The 23179-nt window shown below is 39.7% G+C and overlaps 2 protein-coding genes across 20 annotated transcripts in view; both read right to left on the bottom strand.

Moving 5' to 3' along the window:
• Positions 1–95: 95 nt before the first annotated feature.
• Positions 96–5385, bottom strand: smug1 (single-strand-selective monofunctional uracil-DNA glycosylase 1). The gene is made up of 2 exons (XM_057846293.1): positions 3345–5385; positions 96–1415 (listed from the first exon to the last, which is right to left on the bottom strand). The coding sequence occupies exons 1-2, from the start codon at positions 3645–3647 to the stop codon at positions 849–851; spliced, it is 870 nt and encodes a 289-aa protein (XP_057702276.1). The 5' UTR covers positions 3648–5385; the 3' UTR covers positions 96–848.
• A 2311-nt stretch (positions 5386–7696) lies between these two features.
• The window catches only part of znf740a (zinc finger protein 740a), a 35078-nt gene continuing 19595 nt past the window's right edge, over positions 7697–23179 (bottom strand). For 12 of the 19 annotated variants that reach the window (XM_057845164.1, XM_057845170.1, XM_057845162.1 and 9 more), the window contains 7 exons: positions 22396–22479; positions 21989–22072; positions 21111–21194; positions 17933–18016; positions 16060–16143; positions 15621–15739; positions 7697–10030 (listed from right to left, as the gene is read on the bottom strand). In XM_057845164.1, coding sequence (XP_057701147.1) covers positions 9857–10030; positions 15621–15739; positions 16060–16143; positions 17933–18016; positions 21111–21194; positions 21989–22072; positions 22396–22479 — 713 coding nt within the window. In that variant the 3' untranslated portion in view covers positions 7697–9856. The remainder of the gene's footprint in view (positions 10031–15620; positions 15740–16059; positions 16144–17932; positions 18017–21110; positions 21195–21988; positions 22073–22395; positions 22480–23179) is intronic. The other 7 variants (XM_057845166.1, XM_057845174.1, XM_057845172.1 and 4 more) reach the window with 6 other exon arrangements.

Here is a 23179-nt window from a genome sequence, read left to right as displayed (position 1 = left end):
TGACATTGTACTAAAACCTAACAAAAATTGAATAGCAAGCGCAATTAAGGAAATGGGGAAAAAAATAGTTTATAGAGCCTGCAGTGTATGTGACTTTTATTTATTACAGCTGGTTTCATCTACATGTAAATGAAGTTGAACAATTTTTTTGTAACATTAATGTAGGATTTACCCACATGGCATTAAGACACCAATGAAAAACCTGGTCTGTTGTAAAGGTCATAACCTACAGGATACAATAACCATAACATTTATAACAAATACAAAAAGTACAGAGGTAGTAAATATGCTATGCATATGGCATCAAATATATAACAACACCAAAAAAATACAGCATGTAGAAACATTCAGTAGAAAACCATTCAACCACCCAAAGCATCTAGTCGTGTACACTCCGTGTACATGAGTGAAACAACAATAGAATAAATTGTTTAAAATTATTCAAGACATAAATAAAAAGGTACAAATTCCTGGACTTAATTCATTTTGCTGTCTGGCTGAGATTGTAATTTATTGTATTTGTATCACAAATTCCAAGTCAAACTCAGGATAATGAACGCTGTTGTGGCATCAAAGCTTTTGCAAATGCACATACCTTAAATTCTGGCTCACACCTCTATGGAAAAACTCAGGAAACTTGTAAATTGCCCCATTTGTGAGTTAAGATGCGTGATATAGGGCAACACGGAGTGGGAGTGAATATCAGAGGTCAGAGTACTGCAGCTTACTTCTTCGTTAAAAACAAACAAACAAACAAACAAACATCATGTTTGGTTAAATCAAGACTTCACATTGTCGATAATGTGAAGGTGAGCGTGAACAGCTTGTCGTCTAAATGGATTTTCCTGTCATGAGGTCCCTTGAGTGTGAGACGATTCTGGCAACGTGTTGTTACGAAGCAGCGAGAGGACACCCAGTTGTTCTAGCTTAGCTTTAGCCACAGTTTCCCAGCCCTTATTGGCCTGAGGGTTCCTGGGAGAAGGATGCATGATTCCCTCCACTCGCACGTCCATTCCAGCTGCAGAAAAAGCGCGACGCGCCCGCTGCTCCGCCACCTTGCCCACACCGATCACCATGGAGACACCCAGGGCCTCTACAATCTGACACAGGGCAATGTCACACAAGCGTAGGAGCTTCTCACGCTCACAGGCATTGAGCTCAGGTGGGGTCAGGTTCTTCCCGCTGCTGCTCATGAAAATAAGCGGGCAAAGGTTGTGCACGAAACAGTGGCGGAAGAACACTGCCGGTTCGCTACACAATTTTCTGAAGAAACCCCAGAAGCGAGCGCCGCTCACTTCACTCTGGGTGCAGGCCAGACCACTGATGCGGCGCTTTGGATGCTCGTTCTCAGGGCGACCAACTGTCCCTGTGATCCTCAGCCAGTCAACTACAGACTTGACTTCCCCAAAGGGCACCTTGGAGAGATGAGACAGGTAATCCATGAGTTTATTCACTTGATTTTATGTCACTCACATCTGAAGTATGACTGACACAGAATAACTTGCAAAACAGATTTAAAAACCAAAGTAGTATTAAGGTCACACTGTACAACAACAACAAAAACAAAAAAGATTAAAACAAGATGACTTAAAGCAACACTTTGTAACTTTTCAGTTTTGGTCAATTTTAGCGACACCGGTGGACAAAAGCGGTAGTGTTTTGCCTGAATGAAGACTGCGCTTCCGATGAGGTCCACGGCTGTGTTTGCCATGACGGCCAGCGCACACCCGAACAGTGTCGTAAAATCATTAATCAATCAAAAATCAATTAAACAATTAAACAAAATTTGTTTCCAGCAGCTGTGTGATGGATGAATATTAATAAGGTAATTAATCCAGAGGTGGTTAAACAAGCATATGACGGTTAGCAACCGTGTGCCTTATTGTGTTTCGGGTGACTAACTAACAAGTAAAATCCTGGCCAATGTTTATTCTGTATATCCTGGTAGCCTGCCCTTTTTTTTCCTCCTCAGACAAAACTTTTTGTCTCTTTTGTTGCTCTGCCACCTTTGCAGAATCCCCGCGAAATTGTTCGAATCAACGTCCGTCTTTACAATGAATTGGGAAAAAGGGAGGTGACGTATGCCGTAAAGCAGTCAGCACATTTGTAGTTTTTTTGTGTGTGGCAAGGTTCCTGCTACCCTCTTCAAATTTAATTAGTAGAGGTGGGAATCTTGGGGCACCTCACGATTCGATTACGATTCAGAGGCTACGATTCGATTATAAATCTATTATTGATGCACAAACCCCCACCCCCCAGCTATTAGCTGCTTTTAATGTTTTGTACATTGGTTACAAAAATAGTACAAAAATCCTTTCAGGCTTAAATAAAGTACTACTTCAGTATCAAGTTAACAGTTCAAAACAGTAAATAAAATACTCAAGTCCCCATTCTGTATCAGCAGCTTTAAACTTCATTCAATTAATTTAATGTTGTGAATCAACCGTTAAAGTTGTTATAAATGTTCCCGTTATTCCATAATTTCCCTTCTGTGTACTTTCAACATGTGAAAGTTTTAAAACTGTTTTTTTAGATAAAAAGTTAATTAGGTTCGCTACAACACAAGCCTTCCTTAGTAGTCTACTGCTTTAAGATGGTGGCTGTTTACTAACGCCGGCGAATCTGTCATTTCGCATCTAGTTCTATATACATGTGATATCTACCGTAGCATTATGTGGTCGTAGTTTGTAGCATCTGGGCGTTGTTTGTAGCGGCTGTCGACCGCTGTCAGATATTATTGGTTTTCATCTTGCAGTGTGAGTTGTGGATGTTTACTCTTGGTCCGTTCCTCATTGCATCCCGAAGACCGAGCTGACTGTGTTGTAGTTCCGCTTTACTTAGCATATTTAAATAATCGAAATATGGATGTTTGTGAATCGTTCTCGAATCTTCAGCGGCCGAATCGCGAATAATCTAAGAATCGGAAATTTCACACACATTTATTAATTAGTGCCGGTGACAGGATACAGACCATCTCAAGACATAAAAGAGGTGTCATTCGAGTAGCTGTCGGTCGACATATTACCACAAATGTTATGAAAATATTTTACAAAGGTTGAAAAGTTACCTAGTGTTGCTTTAAATTTAGAGTGGTAGGAATTAATCACAAATTTCATTTTGTATTCGTCAAAGTTGAGATACAGCATACTTGATTGTGATAACTGTCCCTGCATACTCTCTGATTAAGACAGTGAGGAAATAATGTATGGTGATACAGTATCATTTCAATTTTCTACTCAAAAAGCTTCCTAACAACGCTATTACAAGCTGTCCACACATTTTTAGACTAGCCAACGAAAGACATATTACTGATTGTGCTGCTGTTAATTCAATATTGAGCTCACCCCCGTCTGGGCCATGCCAAATGGTCCAGGATTCATGCCCAAAAACAGGAAGTGCTGGCCCGCCTGGCAATACTTCTCAACGTAGCAGCTATGTGTCTCCCACGCATACTCCAATGGGTTGTACACATACCGGACGGGTTCTCCGAAGCTGAGCCCACGAAGGTGCACGTTGAGCTCCAGTTCTAGCTTCAGGAACCTACGCGAAGGGGTGTCGTTCGGTTGATGATTCCAGTTCAGTGCTACGTGTTCCTTTGATTCCCTCTCGTTCCCATCACCTCTCCACATCTCACCGCCATTTAACATTATTGCTTTTCAACGTAGGTACTTGGATACGATAGCTATAAGGTTTTGTGTTGAAATTACATTCTTTGAAAAATTACATTGTTTGGTATTACTTCCTGTTGAGGTCTCGTTTTCCTGGAGACACTTTGAAGTGTTACCACCATCTACAGGCCTGGAAGATATGCTACATTTTTCGTTTTGTTTTGTTCCTGTCAAAACAGATTTTAAAAATGGAGGTCAAATCGTAAAAATTTCTCCTTTCATTTGTAAATCTGTTGATTGAAAAGATGGAAAGCAGAGAGTGGGTAAAGTTGGTCGTTAGGAGTAGGAACCTCTTGGTACCTCACGATGAGATACGATGTGCGATACAGAGCTCACGATAACAATGATCTGACGATACGGCGATACAACATTTATCGATACGTTGGTCAGGAAATCATTCTAGGGTATTTCACAAACAACTAATAAACAGAAAAACAATCTTCTGCTGTGAATTGGAAAGAGTTTATCACTAGTGGATGTTCAATCCGTTTGAAGTGGGAGGGATGGCAGCGAATGAACGAATGTAAAGTTGGGAGAACAAGTATTTGATACACTGCCGATTTTGCTGGTTTTTCCACTTGCAAGCCATGTAGAGGTCTGTAATTTGTATCATAAGTTCTCTTCAACTGTGAGGGACGGAATCTAATACAACAAGCCAGAAAATCACATTGAATCATTTTTAAATAATACATTTGTATTTAACTGCATGAAATAAGTATTTGGTACATTACCAACTAGTAAATATTTCGGCTCTTAGTTCTTTTTCAAGAACCCCTCCTGTTCTCCACTCATTACCGGAAGTACTGCACCTGTTTGAACTTGTTACCTGTATAAAAGACACCTGTTCACATGCTCAAACAAACAAACTCCAACCTCTTCACAATGGCCAAGACCAAAGAGCCGTGTAAGGACATCAGGGATAAAATAATAGACCTGCACAAGGCTGGGATGGGCTACAGGAAAATAAGTAAGCAGCTTGGTGAGAAGGTAACAACTGTTGGAGCGATTATTAGAAAATGGAAGAAGTTCAAGCTGACGGTCAATCTGCCTCGTTGTGGGGCTCCATGCAAGATCTCACCTCGTGGGGCATCACTGATCATGAGGAAGGTGAGGGATCAGCCCAGAATTACACGGCAGGACCTGGTCAATGACCTGAAGAGAGCTGGAACCACAGTCTCGAAGAAAACCATCGGAAACACATTACGCCGTCATGGATTAAAATCCTACAGTGCACGCAAGGTCCTGCTGCTGAAGCCAATGCATGTCCAGACACATCTGAAGTTTGCCACTGACCATCTGGATGATCCAGAGGAGCAATGGGAGAAGGTCATGTGGTCGGATGAGACCAAAATGGAACTTTTTGGTCTAAACTCAGCTCGTCGTGTTTGGAGGAAAAAGAAGGATGAGTACAACCCCAAGAACACCATCCCAACCGGGAAACATGGAGGAGGAAACATCATTTTTTGGGGCTGCTTCTCTGCCAAGGGTAAAGGACGACTGCACCGTATTGAGGGGAGGATGGATGGGGCTATGTATCGCCAGATCTTGCCTGACAACCTCCTTCCTTCAGTGAGAGCCCTGAAGATGGGTCGTGGCTGGGTCATCCAGCATGACAACGACCCAAAGCACACAGCCAAGGCAACTAAAGAGTGGCTCCGTAAGAAGCATCTTAAGGTCCTGGAGTGGCCTAGCCAGTCACCAGATCTGAACCCAATAGAAAATCTATGGAGGGAGCTGAAAGTCCGTGTTGCCCGGCAGCAGCCCCGAAACCTGAAGGCTCTGGAGAACATCTGCATGGAGGAGTGGGCCAAAATCCCTGCTGCAGTGTGTGCAAACTTTGTCAAGGACTACAGAAAATGTTTGGTATCTGTAATAGCAAACAAAGGTTTCTGTACCAAATATTAAGTTCGATGTTTGTGATGTATCAAATACTTATTTCATGCAATTAATTGCAAATTACTTAAAAATCATACAACGTGATTTTCTGTTTTTTTTGTATTAGATTCCATCCCTCACAGTTGAAGAGAACTTATGATGCAAATTACAGACCTCTACATGTTTTGCAAGTGGGAAAACCAGCAAAATCGGCAGTGTATCAAATACTTGTTCTCCCAACTGTATGTATGGCCATCAGTGGCAGCCAATGCCAGGCAATGATTAATTAAAGTAACCTGTTGATTTTCAGTTACTTACTGTTGATTTTGGGGTCACTTCCTGTTTATTTTTAGTTACAGAACAGGAAGTGACCTGGACATCACCCAAACGAATAGGCAGTGACTCAAACTCAACAGAAAATGACCTGTAAATGCCCTTAAATGAACAGCAAGTGACCTGTAAATGTCCTGAAAATCGGACAGAATGATTGTGAATGCTCTGGTTCCGAATGAACGAATGTTCCCAGTCTAAACGGATTGGGTGTCGAGCACCGTTAATGCTGCCTTAGAGTTAACAGACGCTATTATGGTAGAAGATTTTGGTAGCAACTTGTTGATTCCTATTTTATTATTATTATTTTTTTTTAGACATTGACACCTTTTTAAAATGATCTCTTGATTCTTGGCAGGAGCATATTGATAACCTTCAGGGATACAAAATATCGCGATATATCACCATTTCGATATTTTGTCACACCCCTATTGGTGGTGGACCCCCCCCCCCACACACACACACACACACACAAATTTTGCCTTGAAGAAAAATTTCAATTTAAAAAGTTTTGACTCGGTTGACAAATGTGAAATGAGCTAGTAAATAAGTACAATTTCTTTTAACTTTGGGATTTTATTTCTCAAGTGAGGAATATCAATTTAGACATCCCTGCTGAATCTGGCAGTGCTGCGTATGCCCTGAATGAGTTTAACAGTTTAAAATGGAAAAGAATTCTTAATAAGGTCAAAAGTCATGGACCATAAATATTGGACGCCACTGAAACTTCTTTAAATTAAAATTAAAAGGCTACTAGTAGTCTGGGTTCACTTTAATTCAGTGTTAGTACCATAATTTTCGGACTATAAGCCGCTACTTTTTTCCCCTCATTTTGAAACCTATATGGTTATAGTCCAGTGCAGGTTATTTGTCAGTTTATTTGGGTTATCAGGTAAAATTTTATTTGACAGCGCTGTCATAAGATTGAATAAAAGACCGTCATAATTGTGACATGACACTATCATGGGCATTAATGAATGCTTATGACAGATGTCATTAAGTATCATCCGGCAAATTATGTCACTAACTTCATTTATGTCCAGCTTGGATCTTTTACATCTATTCAAAAGTGAGATAATTTGCCAGATGACACAAAATGACATCTGTCATGAGCCTTTATTAATGCTCATGGCAGTGTCATAATTATGATGGTCTTATTAGTTTTATGGCGCCACTGTTAAAGTGTTACAGAATACCAGAGCTAGCAATTAATGAAACAACTGGATGAGTAACTGAAGAAATAAATAACGAAGAACATGAATTGTGATTGTTATTTACATCTGTAGCACTGCAATGCATGCTGGGAGGCATGTTGGACGACAGCAGTGTTGACAGCAGGTGGCAGCAGAGATTGACTATCACCCACCCACAAGGGAGCGGTGATGGCCAAATGAAGCTTCTTGAAGTAATGAAGCTTTGCAGCCATTTAGTTCAAAGCTTCATGTTGATTCATTTGGTCTTATGACAGTTGTATGACGCCGCTGTCAGATAAAGTGTTACCAGTTAATATCTCTTGGTGTAAATATCCCATAATATAGTGAGGACAGCTGCGGCTTAGAGTACCGTGTGCTGGTATGAACAAATACGGTTTTCTTGTCAAATTTGGTGGGTGGCAGCTTATAGTCAGGTGCGCCTTATCGTCCGAAAATTACGGTATATAATACCAGGTCATCTCCTACAGCATTGATGGGAGCGGGGGTGAAATTATAATAACAGTTAAAATGCAATAGAATTTGTGTACTCACACCATGGTGTTGCATAATTGCATAGTAAATGAAATGTCTTTTTTTCAGCAATAATCAATTGAAATACTGAGCCAGAAATCCTTAACAAATGTATTTATTTCAGCATAATAGTAAGAAGCCTCTCCTCCGATGTCCTTACGGTTGAAACTAATTGGATCACAAGGGTACATATTAGTTAGCCCATTTTACAAGAATTATTGTAACAGTTTTAGGAAGTTACTTGTATGCACTCTTTTTTTCCTACACAAAATAAGCAATATCAATATTCTATTATTTCAACTGAGGACCATAACTTTGCATGCAAGACTAATAAAGAAAACAACTAATCTGTGATAGCTACCGTTAGGCCATCATTTTCCTAATACCATGTTCAATATAATTTACTACAAATACCAGGGACTTTGCATGAAAAGGAATCTTTTTCTTTGTCAACCGTCTTCAAAAAAGCAACCTTAATGGGCTGTCAAATGTACTGATCCAAATTGTTCCGTTCATCTTCTCAGAGGAGAAAAAGGCTTTGTCTAAAACAGAGTACAGTTTGAAGGGAACAAAAAATATCTATCAGTCGGTTTGCGTTTTGCCCTCTCACTCCAGTGTTTACAATTTTAGAATAAAAAGGTACTTGCAATAAAACTCGGACCCACGTTTGACTCGAGTGAAAAATTAAAACCTCAAGGCTAAGAACAAGTGATTGAGACGTCAGGGTTCTTTTGCATGGTCCTAGTAAAAACTAAACAGACAACAAGTACTGTATCGCCCTTTTAACAATTGTCACTATGCACCAGCCGCATGCTTTGTGCACAGCTGGAAGAGTGTGGAAGGATTCCTCAAAGCTGACCCTCCGTCAGTCAGTCTGCTGTAAACACAGCAATGTGAAATCAACACTGTTCCTTTATATTGAACATAGTGTCTTTCTGGCAAACACAGAGGAACGAATACACCCTCGGATTGCACCTATCTTACATTCAGTCAACCTCAAGAATGTCTTATGTACACAAAGCTCTTTCTCATGAATGAGCTCACAACTCAAGGAGGGTCAAGTTTGAGAAATTAATCAGCAGGGAGTAAAGCAGCCGTGATGGAGCCTCTCTGCCTTTGCCAGTACATCAAAAATGCTCATTACAATAATGTTTAGCATCACAATGATTATTTGTGTATCCGCACTTTGTTAAGGCTACACCCAATGATATGACATACACCTGTTAAAACACACCAAGCACATAATATCTGCATTAAAAAGGCAATGGTTAGTGCGCAGCAGTGTTGGTTTCACCAGACCGGGCTTCCTTCGGTAAGAACCATCACGTGACTTCCCATCAGTGACAATGACATTTCGTGTCCCACTGGGGGTCACCAACATTCTGTAACCACATGAGTTTAGAGGAAAAACGTCCACTGTGACATAAAAGCGGCCTTGTCTCTGTAAATACATCTTATACAAAATAATAACTCATTGAGGAAAAGGTTAATTTTTTTTTTTTTTTAAAACAAGAACATTCTCACACAGAGAGAAATCTCAAAGTGAGGGTTGCGAACAAGGGGGATCAACACGTGGCTAGAATGGGACCACCCAGGTGCCCACATATTACCTCCATGGAAGTCCTGGTTAACATTAACATCCACTTGCTGGCAAGATTATAAGTAATTCTTGGCCAAATTAAACAAAAAATCCACTTAAGTCCAACTGTGAATGAATTAGCAATATTTACAAACAGTGTACCTCTGTCATTAGAGGCAAAGAACACTGGTCATTCAACCAGATGGCTTCACAATAGAGTTCCGATCAAGCTACTGTAGCCATGGTGACACCAACTAAAACACAGCTGCCACAGCCAACAAGATCTGGTTAACACCAGCCATATTTGGACTTAAATGACAGAGCCTAAGAGACACAATGAAATGCTTTTTCTTGCAACTACACCTCTGTTTTCCAATTTAAAAAAAAACTGCCGTCATTACAGAGTACCAACAAATAGTAGATGCACTGGATAAAAACAGATTAAGTACAAAACAGGAACACTCTTCATCACAGAAAAGTCTTGTCGTTAAGAAAATATGGAGGTGGGGTGGGGCGGAAGGGTCAGTTAAAAGAAAAAAAAAAAGTCCCGCAGTTATTAGTAATCCAAGACTAGAGCTGCATCGTCAGTCCGTGTTGGAGCCACCCAGCTCAGAGAGAGCATCAAGCCCGTCGGCCAATTCCGCGTCTGGCGGCCACACGGGCGCAGCGAACATGGAATGTCAGACGGCCAGTCGACCCGGAGGGGGGTGCATGGGGCTCCAGGTCGGGGGTGCGGGTGGGGCTTCTTGGGCATATTGGCGAGGTTCACAACACGGTTGGTTCTCCACTTTCGCTACACCCCGGCCTTGGCACAGCCGACGGTGCCGCAGCAGACGGTCTGTCCTTGAGAAATTCTTTGGGAAACAACAAGTGGACTTTGGTTAAAATATTTTAAACAAAATTTGGAAATTCTGAAAAATAATCAATTGAAATTATTTGTATTTATGGAAAGTAATTGAGAGTTGAGGGTAACTAACTAGTTGAGGTTGGATTGTTTGGGCACCTAATGATTCGATTACAATTCAGAGGCTCCGATTCGATTATTGATGCACCACAACCCCCCCCCCCCTTTAATTTTTTGTACACTAGTTCCAAAATTCAAAAATCCTCTCAGGCTAAACAAAAACTACTATTTCAGTATCAAGTTAACCGTTAAAAACAGTAAATAAAATACTCAAGTCCCCATTCTGTATCGGCAGCTTTAAACTAGATTCAATTAATTTCATGTTGTGAATCAACCGTTAAAGATTGCTCCCGTTATTCCATTATTTCCCTTCTGTCTACTTTCGACGTGAAAGTTTTAAAACTGTTTTATCATTTAAAGATAGATACAAGTCAAGATTTTGCCGTTTTTTTTTTTTTTTTTTTTTTTTTTTTTTTTTTTAGAAAATAAGTAATTAGGTTTGCTACAACGGAGCCTTCTAGAGAAGTCTACTGCTTATATATATATATATATATATATACATATATACAGGGGCGGACTGGGACTAAAAAGCAGCCCTGGACTTTGACTCAGCCCAGCCCACAAGATACGCTATACGAAGGGAAACAGACCCCGTAGGGGTGTCCGGGGGCATACCGCCAAACCCTCGGGGAGAATTAAAAAAAATTTTTTTTTTTACATTTTATTGTAAAATGCATCAATTTCTTGCACTTTAAGAGAAAATGAAGAAAATATGTCTAGACTGTCACTGTCTGACTTGGGGCGCTCAAAGTACTGCAAGGCTGAACTGGAGTTGGGTTCATTTTCTGTACTAGCTCTATGATAGACCTGAATAAACAAATGAAAATGTATTCTTAAAAGCAAGTTTTATGTATTTGGGCAAATTCCACATTCTGAAACTGTCAATGATTATGATGATGATGACAATAAATTCATTCATTCATTCATTCATGTATCCAATTGATTATAATATATCTCTATATATCTCTGTCTATAAAACGATTTCATTGTTTATGCCATAATTCAGTGGTCTCCAAACTATTCCACATAGAGCCGCAGCGGGCACAGGATTTCATTCCAACAAAACAAGACAACACCTCTGCACCAATCTGGTGTCTTACAAGTGTAATCAGTTGATTGCAGTCAGGTGCTGCTTGTTTTAGCAGAAACTTCATTGGTTAAACTGTCGGTACTCGATCGGTTGAAAGAAAAACCAGGCCCCGCAGTGGCCCTTGAGGACCGGTTTGGAGACCCCTGCCATAATTAATCTTGCCATACAAATAATAAATTTCAATGAAAATATAAAAAACATTTCAAGACAAATCCTGTATACATAACCTTCATTGGAAAGTATTAACCAGAAAACAAAACGATATATAAATGATTAAAAATATATATCAATTTAACTACCTAAACTTTAAAGTAAAACCATTCATTTTATTAATATTTTGTTATATTTCTTCTGAATTAATATTGCTGCTGCGTGTGCATACGTTGTTTTACAGCTATAATATTTTTTCTTAGGAGAGTGATAGTAGGACAAGCATATTATAACTTGACACGATTGCAAACGGGTACATCGACTAGCTGGCACTAACCCTTTAATTGTCATTTATTTCATTTAAAATGTACCTACCTTGTGGATAACAATTGCCAGTATACTGAGCAAGTGACCCTCTTCATCCCTTTTTACTTGCTCTGCGCTTGTCTGGGGAACTTCCCTCTCGAACTTCCACCAGCTTATCATTACCTCCTCCCTCTATTTTTCTCCCTCCCTGCACCGGCTGCACGTCAGAGCGGCTGCCCCCTCTCACCATCGCCGGGGCTGGGCTGCTGTTACCCAACGTGGCCGTTGCAGCCAGACTGCTGCTTGCGAAAATATTTGTCAATTTATGACATTTTAATGCTTTGCTCTCCAGTTTCTTTAATTTTTTTCTTCCTAACCTTCTCCGCGCCACCCTTCTCTTTTCTTTTTTTGCCACCACCATCCATATTGGGCATTAACGCTCGTCGCCATTTTGCTTCCACAAGGAACCAATGAAGGCAACTTTGTGCTTCTTTCGTTCTTCTATCGGACTGGCGATGAACAGCCAGGCGCATTGCTGCCACCTGTCGGATTGGATGCAAACTGTAGATAATCAGAGGCTGGGGGGGACAAAAACAGTGATCTATAATGAATGGCGGCCGCCGGCCGTCCAGGGCACCGGCCGTTCTGTGATCCTCCAGAACCCACAGATTACCAGTCCGCCCCTGTATATATATATATATATACAGTATATATATACGTCATTCAAGAAAAGTTTAGGGCGAGTGCCTATTTTTGGTTATTTAAAAAAAAAAAAAATATATATATATATATATATATATATAGTACTGTGCAAAAGTTTTAGGCAGGTGTCCTGCCTAAAACTTTTGCACAGTACTGTATGTGATATCTACCATAGCCGTATGTTGCCATATGTTTGTAGCAACTAGCAACTGGGCGCTGTTTCGGCCGGAGTCAGGTATTATTGTTTTTTTTTTTTTTATATAGCGGCATGAGTTGAACATGATATTTACTCTCGGTCCGTTCCTCATTGCGTCCTGAAGACCGCGCTGACTGTGTTTCATTTCCGCTTTACCTGGTACAATTCAATAATCGGAATTTGGATGTTTGTGAATTGTTTTCGAATCTTCCACGGCCGAATCCCGAATAATCTAAGAATCGGAAATAATTTCGCACGCCTCTAATAACTAGTGGAAAGGTATCACAGGAATAAATTCTTATTCTTTATTCTATTCTTAAATTTATCAAATTAAGGTGTAAGGAGATATCTTTGATTAAAACAAAACGGTGCTCCATTTAAGTTTTTTATTGGATTGTTTTATATCTGAGACCTAGAATATTTTAATAAAACATTTTGGTTTCAACAACACTTCATATTATTTTGTTATACAAATATTATAGTTTTTAAATAAAAAAATATATAATATAGTGTAACAAAACATGCCTTTTTTCCCCTAAAGAAATTCACTTATGAGAGACAACTATTTTCTTTAACACAACAGTGTTACCCTAGGTTAGTGATAGACTGTAGCTGTAGCACATTCCGACCTACTTACATATTCATGTCACATCATTTTTGTGGAAGCAGTTACATTTTAGCATGCATCCTAAGTCAGACTTGGTTTTTAGGTATTTGGAAAATAACATCTTGACAGACACATGTCAAAAACAATATTCATTATATTCGGGCTTTAGTCTGCATCCTTCAACCCCCCCCCCCCCCCCCCCAAAAATCTATCGATGTTGCACTTAAAAAGAAAATCTATCGATGTTGCACTTTCTTAAAAGAAAAGATCCATGCAAGATGTTCATTTTGGTGATGAAGCAGTCACGTTCATCTTCAGATTATAAAGGTTTTGTGAAAGGCACGTTTGACAAGCGAACCTGTGTGTACAGTTTGTTTAAAAATTTGATACAAATATTTTCAAAGGCTTTTTTTTCGAATATTTATTTATAAAAGGTTGTAACAGTTACCAAATGTGGGTCGCAGGTTGACAACATTTTAGGACCAATACTTTGAGGCAGAGGTCACAAACTGGTGCACAATTCGTAACCCAAAATGCGATTTATAGTCCCTAGTGCAACTTATATGTTTGTTTGTGTTTTGGGTCATGACGCAGTGCAACTTAAAACTCTGGAGCAACTTAATAGTCTGGAAAGTACAGTATGTATCAAAATATATCTAGAAGTTATGCTCTTTCAAACTTCAAATTTAGACTTAGGGGACTTTCATATTAGACCAAGAGGACCAGGGTCATGTTGGACAGCTACTTAGCAACAACACTTGCAAACGACTTCTTGAAAAAGTTCAGTATTGGTGTTGGTGTTACACTTGTGTAGCGCCTTTCCACCTTTTAAGGCCCTAAAAAGCGTTTTACACTGTCTCCTCATCTACTTAATGGTGATGCAGCACCAGGAGCAACGTGGGGTTCTGTATCTTGCTCAAGGATACTTAAACGAGTTCATCAGGGGGGAGAATCGAACCCACAATCTCTGGGTTGGTGAACAACTACACTACCACTATGCCACATCATCCATTATTATTCACCCTAATATTCACACTGCACCGAATTTTCCGGGTAGCATCACGTGGACGAAAGGCGCATTTATTGATTGGACAAATTTAGAAGAAGAAACAATATAAAAATTAGGGCTGTCAAAATTATCGCGTTAATGGGCGGTAATTTTTTTTTTAATTAATCATGTTAAAATATTTCACGCAATTAACGCACATGCCCCACTCAAACAGATTAAATGACAGTGTCATGTCCATTAGTTTCTTGTGTTTTTTTGTGTTTTGTCGACCTCTGCTGGCGCTTAGGTGTGACTGATTTTATGGCATCATCCATGAGCATTGTGTAATTATTGACGTCAACAATAGCGAGCTACTAGTTTATTTTTTGTTTGAAAATTTTACAAATTTTATTAAAACAAAAACATTAAGAGGGGTTTTAATATAAAATTTCTATAACTTGTACTAACATTTATCTTTTAAGAACTACAAGTCTTTCTATCCATGGATTACTTTAACAGAATGTTAATAATGTTAATGCCATCTTGTTGATTTATTGTTATAATAAAGAAATACAGTAATTATGTACAGTATGTTGAATGTATATATCTGTCTTGTGTCTTATCTTTCCATTCCAACAATAATTTACAGAAAATATGGCATATTTTATAGATGGTTTTAATTGCGATTAATCACGATTAATTAATTTTTAAGCTGTGATTAACTCGATTAAAAATTTTAATCGTTTGACAGCCCTAATAAAAATACCTCCCACAGAGCGGAGGAGAGGGAGCGTGGTGCGACGCTGCACGCAATGTAGCACAAGCGCACTCTGCTTCACTTGCATTCACAAGTGAAGCAGGGTGCGCTTAAAAAAAAAAAAAAGAATTAAAAAAAAAAAAAAAAAAAAAAGCAGAACAAGACCCACAATTTTTGAACGGACCAGAGTTCGTTTGTTTGGTCCAAACTAGAATTCGGATGCGCGTTCAAATTTACAAAACGAAGCGGACTATCTGAGAAAAAGAACTCTGGTTCGTTTAAAAAGGACCAATCAGCCAGTGTGAAAGCGCCCTTAGTCTTGAACAGGACCTTTTTACATTTTACCTGAATACACCTGCTTTAAAGAAATAAAATAATCCCATTCAATTTTAAGATTATTTAAATTCATCGTTTTCAAACTTCAGAATGCAATATCAGAATAAAAAGATTTTCAAAAAATTCCAGCACCCATGTTGCAAATCCCATAAGTTATTAAAATAATGAAAAATATGTTTTAAATATATAAATAAAAGCAGCATTAGATTAAGTCCCATAAGTTATTAAAATAATGAAAAATATGTTTTAAATATATAAATAAAAACAGTATTAGATAACGTCGGTAACAAAAACGCACAAATGCTAATAATTCCTTATGATAAAAAAAATCAAACATGTTGTGCCCACCTGCTGGCAGCGCTCACACTGGTAGGGTTTCTCTCCGCTGTGCACGCGCTTGTGTCTCTCCAGGTGGTATCGCTGAATAAACCTCATGTCACACATGTCACACGCAAATGGCTTCTCCCCTAGCAAAAAGCACACACAAGAGTCAATGCGTCAGTATTGTTTTTTTGCACAAATTAAATGTGTCAAACTGTCTTTGAGGACTATCATTGCAGCAATAGTAATTAGGAAAGCCTTATCTGTTACTTATGATTCTATAAAAGCCTGGTCATCAACTCATTATGTGTAGATCAGAGTGGAGTTATCATGGCCCAAATGTACACAAGATCTGGGCTGCGTGTGATGCTGGTTCAACATCCCATCAAAGTGGAGGTTGTGTTGAGGCGCGTCAGGGGCGTGCGAGCGGCAGAGGAGGGAGGGGACGCGGCAACGGAACGCATACCCGTGTGAGTGAGGCTGTGTCTCTCCAGGTGGTTACGCTGAATAAACCTCATGTCACACATGGAACAAGCATACGGCTTCACCCCTACACACACAGAGCAGCGTATTAGGCCTTCCCGCCACACACCACACAAAGTCAAGTACGTGCAACATCACCTCTGCCACACAGACACACACACAATGCAGAAATGTTCACACATACAACTACGTGAATACAGCCGGAACACAGAAGTCTAGCGCGTTGACACGTTCTGTATGTTCTGTCAGAAGCTTCGCTTTGTGCTCCCAAATTCACAAACCTTTAAATAGCAACGTGACAAGATGCAACAAATGCTGAATCTGGTTGTAATAGCCACTTCAACCATTGTACCGCAGACCATCGATTTTAAAAATTGGATACAGCGTCCCAAGAAATTGAGTTATTGACTTGCGGGGGAGGATGGACTGGCCTGTTTGGAACGCGTTTTTGAATAAAATTCCAATAGAAAATCTATTTTAAAAAGCCTTCAAATTACAGCAAAACACTAAATTACATTTCATCACACCTACTTGAGTCTCCTCTTTTAATCTGCTACTCTAAATATTAGTTCAAAATATCCCCTTAAGACCAACCAGTGTATACTTCTGAGGGGTGCTCCAAGTCACCACGGCAAAATTACCATAATGCTGCAAATGGTGTCACCTTCTTTAAAAACGTGTGCAATTGGAACATCATTCATAAGAATAGTAGGTCATTAATAATCAATTATTTTACCCAGGCCGGCCCAGGCCATTTGGGGGCCCTAAGCAAAATAATGCCAAGGGGCCCATATTTTTGGGCCACCATTTCGTCACAATGTACTGTGAAACCCATACATGCAATCCAACCCATACGTCCATATTTTGTATATTATTCAGATTTTGTTGCACTGCGTACTTCAAACTTCTCACCCCAAATGATTGTCAGTACTTACAGTAGATAGCGCCAAACCTTTTTCTAAAAGAGGAAAAGTTAAGGAAGAACTTTTATTTTTTAAGCTTGAAATTAAGTATCAAAACTCACAAAAGTCAACTAAAGCAAACTGTAGTAAACAAAATATAAATTAAACAATTGCCAGATTGGGGACCCCCTAGTGGTCAGGGGCCCTAAGCAGCTGCATAGTCTGCGTGTAGGCTGGGCCGGCCCGGATTTTACCTTACTTACTGTGGGTGTAAGAACTGTTTAAAGGGCTAACTCCATCTTTTTTAAGAATATACCAAAGAGATGACAGCCACTTGTCACGTTGCTACTTTTAAAGGCAAGAAGCCATGTTTGGTCAACTTCAGTCGAAATGATGCCTCACTGTAATGGAGTAGAGCAGGGCAATTTCTATCAGTAAAGAAAGACCATAATAAGAATAGAAAATGTCAAAAGAATTTCCAAACAATCTATTTAAATGAACGTCCAATAAAGGGGCTTACTCAGGCCACAAAATTAACTCATCTTTACGGGTGACTGTAGTAAGCACCCAAAATATTTTTTTAAAGTGATGAGATGTTATGTATGAGCTACATCGTTGGGTTGAACACAATAAACGCCTGTGCTATTGCTTCTTACAGGAAAAGCTTGTGAAACAGTCCCGGAGAAGACACTAAATGGAGGATTACACTAATCCACATTTGAGACGCTCTCTGGCTGGGATCTACAATTGTATGTTATGAGCTAAGCATCTGTCGATCCACTGCATATGATAAAAGCTTGAGTATATTATTGAAAAAAAAAAAAATCAAATTTTGTTAAGATGGAAAGATCTAGATATTTCTAGCAGTGTCTAAGCGATGCTTTTATGAATGAATATCGCGCCAAACACACTGAGTGACTGAAAAGATGAGGGGGCAGGTGTATGGACCCATACCCGTATGAGTGAGGCTGTGTCTCGCCAGGTGGTAGCGTTGAACAAACCTCATGTCACACATGGTGCAAGCAAAAGGTTTCACACCTAAACGTAGAGCATTAATACATTAATTTTCAAGACTTGTCATTGGTTCATCGATTAGTAAATTGTCATTGATGGGTTGTTAACCACTTTTCACTGAGCTGCAGAGGTGGGAAGAAGTCATTTTTTTGGCAAGTCACATCTAAGTGTCAAGTCACACAATTCACGAGTCACATTCCAAGTCAAGATTTGTCTTATGATATTACATTTACAAAGGTCATGTATGGTTTTAAAATCCATATTTATATATCAAGTCAAATAATAAAAGCAAGAAATTGCACTTCAACTGCACTTTTAACCAACACCATTTAACTCCTATTCAGCTAGGATAGTCTTCCATTTTACTGTTTATTCACAGAATAAACAAATTAGATGAAGGGTAATTATAATTGGTAGTAAAAAAAATTTACGAAAAGCGCTGACATACAGTGGGGCAAATAAGTATTTTGTCAACCACTAATTGTGCAAGTTCTCCCACTTGAAAATATTAGAGAGGCCTGTAATTGTCATCATGGGTAAAAATCAACCGTGAGAGACAGAATGTGAAAAAAAAAAAACACCCAGAAAATCACATTGTTTGATTTTTAAAGAATTTATTTGCAAATCATAGTGGAAAATAAGTATTTGGTCAATACCAAAAGTTCATCTCAATACTTTGTTATGTACCCTTTGTCCAGTCCAGGACCTTGAAATGCTTCTTACGAAGCCACTCCTTTGTTGCCCTGGCTGTGTGTTTGGGATCATTGTCATGCTAAAAGACCCAGCCACGTCTCATCTTCAATGCCCTTGCTGATGGAAGGAGATTTTCACTCAAAATCTCTCGATACATGGCCCCATTCATTCTATCCTTTACACCAGGGATGTCCAAACATTTTGCAAAGGGGGCCAGATTTAGTGTGGTAAAAATTTGGGGGGCCGACCTTGGCTTACGTCTTTTACGTAGAATGATATATTTAAGCAAATTCTAGCAAGTCATTCTGTATGTCACATTTGCTTTATAATTATTTTTAGTTAGTAATTTCAACAATCTCCCAACTACCCTTTGTGGTGTTCTCCTTCGACTTTCGGGCTCTTGCTAAATACTGCTGCTGTAAAATTAAACTAGCTTCAAGTTGCTTCAATTTCTTGCTACGCATCTTCCCTGTAATCTTGTTGTACACGTCAGCCTGTCTCGTTTGGTAATATCGCCTCACGTTGAACTCTTTAAAAACAGCAACTGTCTCTTTGTAAATGAGGCAGACACAGTTGTTGCGTATTTTAGTGAAGAAATAGTCCAATTTCCACCTATCCTTGACGGGTCGGCCGTCGCAGTCAACTTTTTTTGTTGTTGATTGTCGACATTTTAGAAAATTGGGAGTAAAGGGTCACACGGGGTAATGTTGCTTAGAGTGCTGCTGGGCCAGACGTTATTGATTTTATGACAGAAGCTTGGTGCCGGATGAAATTTGATCACGGGCCGCATTTGGCCCCGGGGCTGGACTTTGGACATGTCTGCTTTACACAGATCAGTCGTCCTGGTCCCTTTGCAGAAAAACAGCTCCAAAGCATGATGTTTCCACCCCCATGCTTCACAGTGGGTATGATATTCTTCGGATGCAATTTAGTATTCTTTCTCCTCCAAACAAGAGAACCTGTGTTTCTACCAAAAAGTTCTATTTTGGTTTCATCTGACCATAACACATTCTCCCATTCCTCTTCTGGCTCATCCAAATGTTCTCAAGCGAACCGCAGACGGGCCTGGACGTGTACTGGCTTCAGCAGGGGGGCACGTCTGGCTGTGCAGGATTTGAGTCCCAGGTGGCACATTGTGTTACTGATAGTAGCCTTTGTTACTGTGGTCCCAGCTCTCTGTAGGTCATTCACTAGGTCCCCCCGTGTGGTTCTGGGATTTTTGCTCACCATTCTTGTTATCATTTTGACGCCACGGGGTGATATCTTGCATGGAGCCCTTTCCACCATGATTTGCAAATAAATTCTTTAAAAATCAAACAATGTGATTTTCCTTTTTTTCCCCACATTCTGTCTCTCATGGTTGAGGTTTACCCATGTTGACAATTACAGGCCTCTCTAATCTTTTCAAGTTGGAGAACGTGCACAATTGGTGGTTGACTTGATACTTATTGGCCCCACTGTATTTCCAAGGCATATTTTACTATTACTAGCACCATTACAGGAGACCGCTACAGTAGGAGTTGGGGAGTGAACCCGCAGTGAACCCAACAATGATAATGGTGTTCGCAATGTTAAATTACCAGAGAGTTTACAGCCTCATTAACTACACAGCTAGCTAGCTAGTTACTGAGCCGATAATCTGACGTTAGCTGAGCAATAAATTACGGCAGTACTTACTGATCTCTGTGTCACTACAAATATCGAACCAAGTTGGAAGTTGTCGCCTCACTGTCTGTGATCTTCGACCCGCACATTTTTCTAAATGCAATCTTTTTTTTTTGTTCACCACCTCATAGTTTTTTTACAAAAACGACATTATCTTCGGTATCATTTTTGCAAACTGGGGCTTTGGTTAGGATGTCTATTTCGGTTCATGTTCCGCAATTTGATTGAATACGGACAGATTAGAACAACGTGGATCTAATTTGGTTGGGTGCTGTTCCGCTGGCACACAGAGAGTGAGAGAGCAAGAGAGACAGAACGTTCGTTATTAACATACATTTTAATCTTTGTGTTTTGGTGGGAAAAGCAAGTCTTTTCAAGTCCAAGTGAAATCACAAGTCATTGCTGTTAAAGTCCAAGTTAAGTTGCAAGTTTTTAACATTTTGTCAAGTCTAAATTTATGATTGATATTTATGAATAAAGTCCGACTCAAGTTCAGGTCATATGACTCTAGTCCACACCTCTGCTCGTCTGGAACTCAATCCAATAAATAAACTGAAGTTCTGTTTGATCAATTTTCACGTCCACACCTAACACAACATGAGCTGATGATGTCACAGTGTTTGCGATTCAAATATGATGCAGGAAACGGTTAATGAGACTCGACCAATTGCCTTTATAAACTAGCAGCTCGCCTTGTCCAAATAGCATAACCTATATTGGCATTGGGTCAGTGTCATTGTTTAGGTGGGCGGGTGCCTACCCATATGAGTGAGGCTGTGTCTTGCCAGGTGATAACGCTGAAAAAACCTCTTGTCACACATGGTGCAAGCATAAGGTTTCACACCTAAATGCAAAGTGGCAGTGTTACATGACTGGCGCTCCATTTTCATCCTTTGCCAGAACATCCCGAAGCTATTGGTTATTAACCACACAGTCGCCAATTCATGCAAAAGCCTATTTCATTCAGCCTCTTTGCAGTGCATTTAGCGGCTTTGCAGCACTACAGTTTGCAACAACAACAGAATAAAATGGCACATTTCTCAACTGTTTATTTCATGCAGCTATCTGCCAGTAACAGAGATGCCAATCCTTCCCACTTCCCGGGATGCCCATGAGGCAGTTATTGGCACAACCACTGACATTGCAGACGTCTACGAGTCTGATTGTGAATTCATGTGCATGAGCTCGTAACGTAAACATGTCGTATAATTAATGTGTCTGGCCCTGTAAGAGGTTGCCTTGATTTCACTTTTGTGAGCACACACTGTCTAGGGAGATAACGCATAGACACAATGGAGAACGTGTTATTTTAAAATCAGTAGGATCTATTCACGTCCGGAATGTCAGAAGTTGGGCTGCTTTCTTTCATCCTGGACATGCTGGAAAATTATGAACGTTGGCATCGCTGAAGTAATAGTCCCACTGTAACTGTTGCATTGTGAAAACATACTGCATTTTCTTAGGAATTATTGCCTTAAACTGCAAAGGTAAAAAGAGTGTTATGCTGAAGTACCCAAATGCAAATTTTGCACATTTCGCCTTGAATTTAAAGACTATTTAAAATAGGGCTGTGTGTGCGAGAGCTGGATGGGCAATTAGGCTTCAACAATATTAAGGGGCAGGTGCGTAGACGCATACCAGTATGAGTGAGGCTGTGTCTGGCCAGGTGGTAGCGCTGAACAAACCTCATGTCACACATGGTGCAAGCAAAAGGTTTCACACCTAAACGCAGAGTATTACAGGTATTACTTTCACACTTTGGTGTTTGGTGTTCACAATCCAACAGTGATGCAATGTACTTCCCTATTCAGAATTGATGGGTTGTAAACCAACATTTTCAGTAGCTATATCAATCTTGGTCAAAGGTGTGTATGCTTGTTTTCATCACCAATTTTTATACAAAATGGGGAAAGCAATGATCCACAGCTGTATCTCTAAGATGTATTTACAGAAATGCAAAATTGAGGCATCCATCACCAATGCTGCGTGTGATGTCATGTAAAGTCAAATGTGACTTAAGTGTCATAGGCAAGGTGGGCGCATACCCATATGAGTGAGGCTGTGTCTCGCCAGGTGGTAGCGCTGAAAAAACCTCTTGTCGCATATGGTGCAAGCATAAGGTTTCACACCTGAATGCAAAGTAGCAACATTATCATACTTTGCTTTACTTTGCAGTTTTTAATTTGTTAACATACTTAAACTATTGGTTATTAACCACACATTTCCAAATTATTGTAGCATCTCTCAATCTGTTTACATGTCTGTTCGTTTTTCTTAACCACACATTTCCCAATTATTGTAGCATCTCTCAATCTGTTTACATGTCTGCTCGTTTTTCTTAACCACACATTTCCCAATTATTGTAGCATCTCTCAATCTGTTTGCATGTCTGCCCATTTTTCTTGAAAATTCAAATTTTGGGTAGTATTTTGTATCTATTCGGGTAACTAACGCTAGCTATGGAAAGTTAGTGTCGCCACAAAAAAAGCAGGTAGAAAATGTTTTTTTAAATTGCCTATTACTACTAGTATGAACCGGTCAGTGGGATTTCCCTAAGACAGGAAAGTTACTAAACATGCTTGACAAGCAAGCCGTATCTCTAAAGCTACAGCAAATTGTGTAACAGGGTACAACATCCACCGAGAACTCTTTGGCTCCCTTCGTCAAAAGAAACGGATTCCGATTACTGCTTTCAAAGGCCACCAACATACACAAGCTTTACATTTTCCCTCTCTCACATCCAAACAATATGATCGCTGCCTTTCCCTCCTCATATAATCATTCCTTGCCCTTGTTTCTAATGTAATAAAAAATACAATTTGAGCGAAT

This window comes from Corythoichthys intestinalis, chromosome 9 (genome assembly GCF_030265065.1).
Source record: "Corythoichthys intestinalis isolate RoL2023-P3 chromosome 9, ASM3026506v1, whole genome shotgun sequence".
NCBI classification, from domain to species: Eukaryota; Metazoa; Chordata; class Actinopteri; order Syngnathiformes; family Syngnathidae; genus Corythoichthys; species Corythoichthys intestinalis.
This window is presented reverse-complemented; position numbering and strand designations above follow the sequence as displayed.